Source organism: Rhea americana, unplaced genomic scaffold (genome assembly GCF_003343005.1).
Source record: "Rhea americana isolate MKP2758 unplaced genomic scaffold, rheAme1 scaffold_65, whole genome shotgun sequence".
In the NCBI taxonomy this organism is placed as follows: domain Eukaryota; kingdom Metazoa; phylum Chordata; class Aves; order Rheiformes; family Rheidae; genus Rhea; species Rhea americana.
This window is the reverse complement of record NW_028186812.1, coordinates 713,328-723,372: the sequence shown is the minus strand read 5'-3', so window position 1 is coordinate 723,372 and position 10,045 is coordinate 713,328. Positions and strand designations below refer to the sequence as shown.

Here is a 10,045-nt window from a genome sequence, read left to right as displayed (position 1 = left end):
TGTAATTAAAATTGGAAAAGACCCGACTTCTATTCCTTCTGTCWCAACAAAGGATATGCTTTAAMCTCCAAATACTTCAGTTCTTAAAATTAAGTAACTATTCTGAAAGAAGAACAGCTTTTAAAAATAAGAGTATATGCTTACTTTTTAAAAATATCTTGTGCTCCTGGAAGAAACAGATCTACAAACTGAAACCTTCTAACTTTAGAAAAATAGCCAAAAAACTGTAACATTCTTTATGCTGTCTTAGAGATCATTTATAAAGGCAGGAAAACACTGACACTCTGGGTGTCTAAACAGCAATGGCAGAGATAACTGAGCTTGTCAATTAGAATGATGGTTCAAGCTGGAAGTTTCTATTCCAGAAACTAGTTTGAGACCAAGTAAGATAGCATCAGGCTATTTGCAAGTATTAATGCTATTCTGTCACTATTATCATTAATAGACCAATTCCAAGTCTTGGTTACCAGACTAGTCAGTTGCAGAGCTGCTTTATCACTGATAACTAATAAATAATTTAATAAGTGAACAGAGAATCCTTCACCAATGAAAAAAAGCTTAATGATATACCTTGATCATCATCTCTGGCCACATGACAACCTTTAAATTCAAATGAATCAAATTCTGAAGATGGCAATGTAGGATGAATAGGTGATTCAGAGGTTAGTTCTTTTTGAATTTTTTCTTCTTGATACAGTAAAGTGTTATTTATAGTATAAATAAACCTTTTGGATCTCTTTTTCAAGCTGGATAACATATTCAGCCTTTTAAAGTCAGATTTTGCAAGAGTATTTTCACTATCTGCTAAATGTAGGTCACTGCAGTTATCTGGAGATGCAGTGTTACATACAAGCGGATGAGACAGAACGTCAGTTATGACAGATTTAGAAGCTGCCTTTAAGTGCTTGGAAAAGCTGCTGTTGTAGACTACAGCATACTCTGTGACATTTGTACTTTCAATTAAAAAAGAATTACAGTCTAAAAAGCTCACTTTAGAAACCTTTTCAGCGGCAAATCCTTTTATTAACTTTGGATCTTGAATACTCATAGACTCAGATTTTACTGGAGGTATTTCCAATGTTGGATTGTTCTCAGAATTTTTTACTTCATAGCACTTCTCTGACAAATTGACATTCAACAGCTTTTGTGCTTTTAACAAACTTGAAGTATTCAGTAAAGATGTTTCTACAGCATCCTCTTTGGTCATTAATATTGCTTTCTCTTCTAAATTTTTCTCACTACTTAAGTCAGATGGGTTACACATGGCCATTTCCAAGTGAGTTACATCTAGACCAGATAAGCTTAGCTGAGACCACTGACTGAATGAAGATGACAGGTCTTCTTTCACAAGCTTCTTGTTCTCAGATGATTTCTGTATTCTGTTATCTTGCATATCTATTTTGATTTTAAGTGACTCCAATTCCTTTTCCTGTCCTATTAAATAGGCATGTTTAACATATCTCATATCTTCATCAGTTTTCTGAAGTAAAGAATCCTTCATTTCTGAGTGTTTTTTCTCAGTCCAGCTAGTTTTCACTTCCTGTGATCTGCCAGTCTGTTCAGAAGCAACATCCCCCCTTCCTTGTACTTTATCTGTGGTTATTTCACATATCTCTACTTCATCCAAGGCATTTGGCTTCAGCAGAAAGGTTCCATTGGACTTAGYAGACATGCTGAATGTATCCTCAAAGCTATCCATCTCTCCAAATGAGCCATCTAATATCTTCTCGGACTCTAAATAGATAAGATAGAGAGGAAACAGAATAAAGATTAAATTATGGGAAATAACTTGAGAAACAGCATTGCGTTTTTTACCATAAAATCCAAAGCTGTATTTACCTTTACTCAGGAGTAAGTGTGGGAAGATAAATGTATGCACCTCTAAAGTAGGTTATTCTCCAACAGCTACTATTAGAGGGAGGAAGGAGCAGGCAAGAGACATATGCAGATGCCCCTAGCCTTCTGAAGACTGAAGTGATTAAGCAGGTTTCCAAGATGAAACCTATTTTTTTCAAAAGAATCTTGCTTTTTCAAGACAGGAGGTTGAGTAGGAAACTTTACAAGATGAATTTCCAGATTTTTTTTCCTTGGAAGTTTATACCAGATTGTGGGCTGCCTGATTTTATCTGTAGCTGAGAGTTAAGGGAACTGTTATTTAAGGATGATTCTATTAAACTATGTTTTTTCCTTTGATACACAGTATTATAAGATTATATTAGAAAGGTTTTTAAGTACTTTTTTTTTAATTGCTTAGCCAGCTTTAACAGGTCCCAAGTGATCAGCAGAAATATTAGAAAAATAATGAAGATTTTTGTTTGTGTACAAAAATACCATGGCGCTACTGCGGAGAGTCCAACATAGGGCTACAAAGATGATTAGAGGGCTGGAGCATCGGCCCTGTGAGGAACGGCTGCGAGAGCTGGGCCTCTTCAGCTTGGTGAAGAGAAGMCTGAGGGGGGATCTTATCAATGTGGATAAGTACCTGAAGGGAGGGTGTCAGGGGGACACGCACAAACTCTTTTCAGTTGTCCCGGGTGACAGGACAAGAGGCAATGGGCAGAGATTGAAGCACAGGAAGCTCCACCTGAATGTGAGGGGGAATCTTTTCACTGTGAGAGTGACGGAGCACTGGCACAGGCTGCCCAGGGAGGTTGTGGAGTCTCCTTCTCTGGAGATCTTCAAGGCCCACCTGGATGCAACCCTGTCTAACATGCTCTAGGTGACGCTGCTGAGCAGGGAGGTTGGACTAGATGATCTCCAGAGGTCCCTTCCAACCTTACTGATTCTATGAAAAAAATCCAAGCTTTGGTAGACAGCCTTGAAAATCCATATAAAAAAAATAAAAATATCACTTTCTCAAATGTATGAAACTAGTCTTACCTTTTAAAATATTTAACATTCAGAAAGATAGCTAGCTTTTATTCTGAGGGTACTTTTTAAGACAGGAAAACTTATTTTTCATATTACGGAAATTATAATCCAGTACCCTGAAATATCCCCCTCTTCTGTTTTTCTAAGCACATAACCAATACCATAACCTTTTCCATAAGCATTTTTCAGGTAAATTTTCTTTAATTTAGAACTATTTTCCCATTTAGAAGTATTAAATAATCTAGAGTTAGAAAGATTTTCCATTTAGAAGTCCCTAGAAGATTATTCAATACTTAGYCACACATATCCAACAGTTCGTAATACAATCCAGTATTGGGCTCATGCCCAATCTATAGGCATAATGTCACCTCTCTCATCACATCTCTTGAATAGTTACTGATTTTCTTTCCTTTCTATTTTTAACCAGAGTGGCAGAAGGCATCACTAAACAAGATTTCTGAAAGAAGAAGCAGTAATACTACAGATTGAAACTGGAAGTCCTTTTCCCAGATTAAAAGTCCATTCCTCTGGAGCAAATTCTGTGCCCACATCCTTTCACCTTGTAATCATCTGTTAACAAAACTGTCTTTCTTCTAACATTATATCTTTGAATGCCAACTTAAATATTATCAAAAGGGGAACATATAGAAAAAGAACCACTTACAAACATTATTATGAACTGTAAAGGCCACAGTTTCTTCTTCCCTCTTCTTTTTATTACAGACATTTTAATTAGGCTTTTCTAGTGTATTAGGGGCTGTGATAAGGTATTCTGGAAGTGAAGGAAAAATTTGTGCCCTGTGCTGTTTTCCAGAAGTATTATACTGACCATAAACTACTTATATTTAGCAACAATTTGTCTCTTCCTTTGTGCTTGAAACTAAAATACAAAAACAGTAACACAGATCTTTCTGCAAGGAATGATGTTTCCTGATTCCAGCACTCTTAGCCCTCCCTTGTCAATTCCTACACTGATTCTTTTACAATATTTACGTTTACTAACGATATTTTAGGGCAGCTCATTTAATTTAGATAAGGAGGAGACATACAGTTCCAAAGCTTCAGCTTCCCATCTATCCCATGTTTATCACTACAACACCCAAATATCCTGAACAAGGTTCTCTGATAATATCCTTCTGATAATGGCTTTCTGCCATTTCTCAGCAAAAAAGTGAAAGCCAAAGCTTATGTTTACTCTTCTTCACTAACGTGTTCTAAGAACATACTATGAAAACAATTTTTGTTGGCCAAGTATTTTCTGATTCATTCAAAAGGGTAACATTCCATTTTCCTAGAGTTTTTCATGTTTTGAACTACAAACAAGGAAACAAATGCAGAAAGAATAGYAAGATTAAAAAGCAAGCACACCACAGAATAATAAGTGTTAGGCTGAAACTGCATCATAAACACAAACCAATCTGATAGCCAGAAACAGCAGTCTTGCTCCCCCTTCAGCCTGGACCTATTTTTTCTCTTTCAGCTCTCACTTCCAGACAGAGTCACTCCTCTTCACTTACATCAGTACCAATCTAGTTATCCAACAGCGTAATAACCTGATCTAATTCACTGACCCATCAGAAACTGATTCCTCTTCTTTATGGCAAGATTAGTTTTACAAGTAGAATCAACTTAGGAGGTGGGAGTACACAACTAGCAGAGGAAATAAACTGCAAGATTAGCTCGAAGTATATAACAGAACTTCATCCTCCATCTTGCTTCACAAAATGCCCAGTAACAGTAGTAAAGCATCAATACTTACCAAAATCTTCAGCATTTAGCTTTATTGCCTCTGATATGGACTGTATACTTGWATCATTCCTCCCAGTATTTTTATCATGTTTGGAGCAAAAATTATATGAAACCTATAAACCCAAGAGTCAATCTGTTACATACATTGCCTATCAGCAATGCTCACTTTAACATTAAAGCCTGAACATTTACTATGAGCAATTCTGCACTACTTAAAATAAAATGTAGCATATTTTTTCACAGAAACTGAATATCTTGAAAACAAGTCAGTCAATAATTCTGTAACCAGCTTAAGGGCAGTGAATGAGTTCAGTAGTTTATCATAAATAAGTCTCTCAAAAAAAGAAGGAACTAGAAGAATGAGAAAGGTTTTTTAGTTTGCAACAGTTGGTTTGTTAACTGTGAAGTTTCAGGTAGGAAGAATGAAATATAAATCCATAACTGAATTCCATTAGCACTGCCTTTAGTTTTCAGTCTCAAAAAGATCATTAAATGTCCACATTTAATGTTSAAAACTACAATTGCGCAGGACCTCTCTTTCCTAACAATACAAAAGAATTGAAATTAATACTCAATTTTAACTCTTGGTGTAGTGTCTTTTTTGACAATGTAACACAAACAGCAACTCTCACAACTTTGAGAAAAGTGAGGAAAACACAGGTACTAACAATCATACAGCAAAGTGTCATATTGCAGTTCCTAGAGTTGATTTCTGTTTGAATGACCCACACTGCTGCTGAATCCAAGTTATGAAGGATGAAAAAAAATGCTTTCACATAGCCTACAGCCAGGTTTTGCAAGCTTAGTTTTGTGAGCAGTAAATTTTAAAAACAGCCAAGTAAGAGAGCCTAGAAAGAAAGTGACAAAAATTTTTATTTATGGCTTAAAGAATTTGAGTATGTAACTAAATAGCTTAAATGTAATTAAAGGATAGCATAGCTCTTAAGTCTACTTACTATCTCAGCTCTTTCATCTTGTTGCTTTACTTCAGAAATAGAATCATTCTCTCTAGCTTTAGAAGAAAGACAGAGAAATCAATTCATTTGTTCTTAGGTGACTGGCTGAGTGTGTTCAAAAACAGTTGGGGTTTTGACAGGGTTTATTATATTGTTGAGGGGATTATTTTAAATGCAACTGAAGTCAGTAAACTAACAAAACAGTCCCCTAAAGACTAACTGCAAGTTTAGCTAAAAAACACTTAAAAGTGAGATTCTCTGCTAAGAGATAGCATACACATGCAGTGCCCTAACAGCATAAAACACCCTAGATTATAACGTGTGGCTGCTGCTATGTAGGTGCAGCAGGAACCAACCCAAGCCCACTATCACCCTTTCCAGTAGTTATGCATGGCACTGCTCCTTAATTTTCCTTCTGTCACATGATCTGGATAAATACTTTAAGCCACTGTCAGGAATTCAATGTTTCCTTGCCCCCTCCCCCTACAACAGCAGTAATATCTGTTTTATCTATATTATAAAAGGAGTGTAAACTCTATTTTTAAGATTGCTAAAGAGCAGTATCTTGACATATCACCTTTCGTTGACACAGCATCTAGATTTTTGTGTGGTATTAAGATTAGCAACATGAATTCCTCTGCTGAAACAGCCAAACAACTTGCTCTTTCTCACTCTTTCCTTTTACAGGTGACTGATGACAGAAAGTGGGCATCATGACTATAAAATACTATGCTCATCCAGAAAGTAAGAAAATGAGAAAGAGGGTTTAAACCTCATCTCCCAGGAGAGTCTCTCTAAGAGAGGGTTAGTTTTCCCAGACTTCCTTTTCAAGTCACACCATTCCAAAGCCATAAACAAGCAAAATGGCACAAATTAGACCTGTGAATGGTGAAATCCAGAAACCCATCCTTGCTGAGAGAGGGGACTTCCAGAATGCATTCTTAGCCATACACTTGATACTGTGACAATTTAATAACAATAATTAAAAAAAAMCACAGTCAGGATATAAGCCAACATCTAAATCTTTGCATTTTCAAGAGTTTTCATCATCAAGTCATAAAGTTAATTTTTTTTGCCTTTTAATCACTTGAAAACAAATTCCACTTAGGGCAAAACCTTAGGTCGAAGCTTGATATTCAGTAGCTATGMCATTTAACAGTCATCACCCTGTCATTTTCATCCTCTATTATGTGACACAGCTGTTTGTGCAGYTGTGCAGTAAATGAGATCCAGGAATTACTCTGACTGAATAATCTAGGAAAAATTGTTTTTCAACTTGATCGGTATCCCAATCTGCTTCACTGCCTCAGTACAACAGTGAGGATGGTGAGAGGGCTTGAAATCCTGAAGCTAGTGCAGTTGCTGGAAAGCTGCTTGACAAACTATACCCTTGAACATCATAAATGCACTCATATGACCTAACCTTCATGTAACAGTATTTTACTTTGTGATAGTACAAACATAAGCAATTGCTACCTAACATAGCCAAGCACAGAAAGAGGATTAATTCTAATTTTATATTAATTCTCTAACTGGTTATACAAGGGAAGAAAAYTTCTGAAAGCAATTACACATTTAATTTCATTTCTTCCTTTTACAGTGACATTGTTTAAAGTCATCCACTGAGCATTTCTGTGAGAGTTTTGTCTTTTTGTCAAGAAAATTCAAACATGCCTGTTCTTCTAGTGTCAAAAACAGAATGGCTTTTAACTCTTAGCAACTATTCATTTTCAGAATTACCTATTATCACTGTGGCACCAAGTGTTGGAGGTGTGGCTAAAGAACTTGACCAGGACATATCTGGATCCACTTCTGCTCCCAGACTTTCAGAAATATGTTTTGGAGTTCTGACCTAGAAATATACTTAATTATTTCCACACAAAATTCTAAATATACCACTTAGAAAAAGAAAAAAAACCACACAAGAATAAATACTTACCTCCAAAAGTTTTGGTGTGCAAAACAAGCTTCCATGTGGTCCTAAAAAGCATTAATAGGAATATGTAATTTATATCTACAGCTATCAAATATTTTGTAAAATTAAACAATGAAAACACACACCTGGAATATTACTTCTCTGTGGAGTCCTGCAAGTATTCCTTAAAATAGTCGGACTACAAAACAAAGTCAAATAAAGAATATTAATTTTACTTCTCAACTTCTGAAAATAAGAACAGCAAATGTTGATATCAGACATTATGTACAAATTATACCCTTTATTTTCTTTTTTTCAATCCTAACTTTTGCCCTGACAAATAAAATGCAAATTTCTTCTCCCATGTGTCTTTCTGGACTACCAGTCAGTATTTTAAACTTCATGGTAATTTTATTTCAAGATGTAAAATGCTTCTTTTGTAAAATATGTTCATTTTCAATGACAACTGGTCTTACAAACTGTATACGAGATCTCAATATAATCCATTTACACATTTCTTAACATGCTGTATGAAACTATGGAAATTGGATCAATTAACTGGGTTGAATTAGATAATTATTCATTTTAATCAAGAGAAATAGTTTGAGCAGATTTATCTGAAAAAATATATATTTACTTTAGTAATAGTCTCAGTTTCGACAGAAGATCCCTGTAAATATTATGAACAATTTTACAAATTACTACATTAGAAGCACATGATACATTACTACCACTGTTGCCTGCACTAGATGTTGAGGATTTGGGAAAGTGAAATAACATTAACAATGAAAATACACACCTTTAACAGCTTATGCCAGCTGTTAAAGAGTGTAAAAAAATAAAAAGGAAGAACAGGGAAATTTACAAAAATAAGTTAGCATTTTATTTTCAACTTGCTTGGCAACATGCAAGTATAACAAACATACAAGAAGATATGCAAGATCATCCACTGCTCTGCAAAATTCTACCAAATACAGTGGTTTTAAGATAGCTTTTGGTTTAAAATTCATTTTATTTTAAATTTGTGTTAACATAGCATACCTAACAGCATGACAGATGCCAGCAGGAGAAGCAAATATTTCATTTCCTTTATCTATTTTTGTTCTTATGATTCTTGGACTAATCAAATTCTCTTTGCCTGGAACACAGAATATAATGATCAAAAAAAACTTTGCAGAACTACACATAATGATTTTGATTTTTGAAGTTTAAACATAAGGTTTTGAATAATATGCAAAGTATGATTTTTTTTAATATCAAATATTATCTAATGTTACCTTCTCCTCTAGTGTTTTGGACATGTTCAGATTTTGTATCAAAACAATGCTAAATACATTTCAAATGCACAGCCAAAATAACTCCTTTTGCCACCTTATTCTTTTATTAAATATCTGTTTCAGTATATTTCCTAGATTTTATTTAAGTAATACTTTCCATTGTCTTGTTGATATACTGAGTTGTGCATTTCTCGTTATTGCAGAAGTTATTCTTAGAAAAAACTTAAAACATGTAAACATACATCTATACTAGCTTTCCTTCAACTTTATTTAAGACATACTCTTCTTAATACAAACGAACAGCATAAAGTAAAATTTTTTTCTGGAACTACTGCTAAGAAAAATTTTCCTGGAGCCATTTGTATGCTATGCATCCCTAGGTAAAAGAGGAAGCATGCTCATCAAAGTAGAACCCTGTGAACAGTGAACTCCTCGTGAACAAGCACCAACTCAAACAATTCCTACTTCAAAATTTCCCAACAATTTAAATCTCAGAAATTACGCCTATGTTTCTACATCTCTGACTGCTTCCAAGCTCCTGAGCCCACATGCACAACAGTGTGGCTGCATCCCAGCACAATACCAAGGTGGAATCCAGATGTGCATCAGCTTCCATCTACCCTTGTTTTCACAGAAGGAAAATCTAGGCTCACAAGTCAGTTGGCCATGACTCGGGCCATGCTGCAAGGCAGTCCAACAGGTAAGTATAGAAACTTCTGTAATAGTCTTTCTTGATTATAATCATTAGGTTACACAAACAAACATGCATATGCACACACAGAGAGAACAAGAGTAACCATTTCAAAATAGAAAATTCCTTTGTTTAAGCTTCCTTTGTTTACATCCTATGAAATGCTATTGAGAATTCACCAGGGACTTAACATTGTAAGAGTCCAAACAGGTAAAGATGGAAGAAACATTTTCAGCTAAGTTTAAGTTGAGCAGAAGTCTTGCAATAAACTTAAGTAACAGGGTAACAAGGGTCTATGGAAACAATGTTATAAGGTGTCTGTAAACAGCAGCACCATTTAACAGCTTTAAATGATTCACTTCAAGAGCTAAAAAGTCATGTAATTAGGAAAGTCTTACGTTTGTCTGTGACCTATCTAGAAAAGTTGATCTCATTGCAAAGGAAGATACACACAAACTAGGTATACAAAACAAATATTGCAGGAACAGAGTTAGAAATTCTTCCATAGAAGAGATTCTTACAACTTATTTGTCAAAGAAGGGTAAGTACTACAACACGCAGGAAGATCAGAAGGGAGTGAAGAGTG

General features: G+C 35.1%; 1 protein-coding gene across 1 annotated transcript in view; it reads right to left on the bottom strand.

Moving 5' to 3' along the window:
- The window catches only part of BRCA2 (BRCA2 DNA repair associated), a 42,422-nt gene that overhangs the window by 29,539 nt on the left and 2,838 nt on the right, over nucleotides 1-10,045 (bottom strand). The window contains exons 4-10 of the mRNA XM_085320699.1: nucleotides 8,533-8,629; nucleotides 7,638-7,690; nucleotides 7,516-7,556; nucleotides 7,317-7,428; nucleotides 5,577-5,632; nucleotides 4,631-4,733; nucleotides 571-1,734 (exon numbers count right to left, since the gene is read on the bottom strand). Of these exons, the coding sequence (XP_085176825.1) occupies nucleotides 571-1,734; nucleotides 4,631-4,733; nucleotides 5,577-5,632; nucleotides 7,317-7,428; nucleotides 7,516-7,556; nucleotides 7,638-7,690; nucleotides 8,533-8,629 (1,626 nt within the window). The remainder of the gene's footprint in view (nucleotides 1-570; nucleotides 1,735-4,630; nucleotides 4,734-5,576; nucleotides 5,633-7,316; nucleotides 7,429-7,515; nucleotides 7,557-7,637; nucleotides 7,691-8,532; nucleotides 8,630-10,045) is intronic.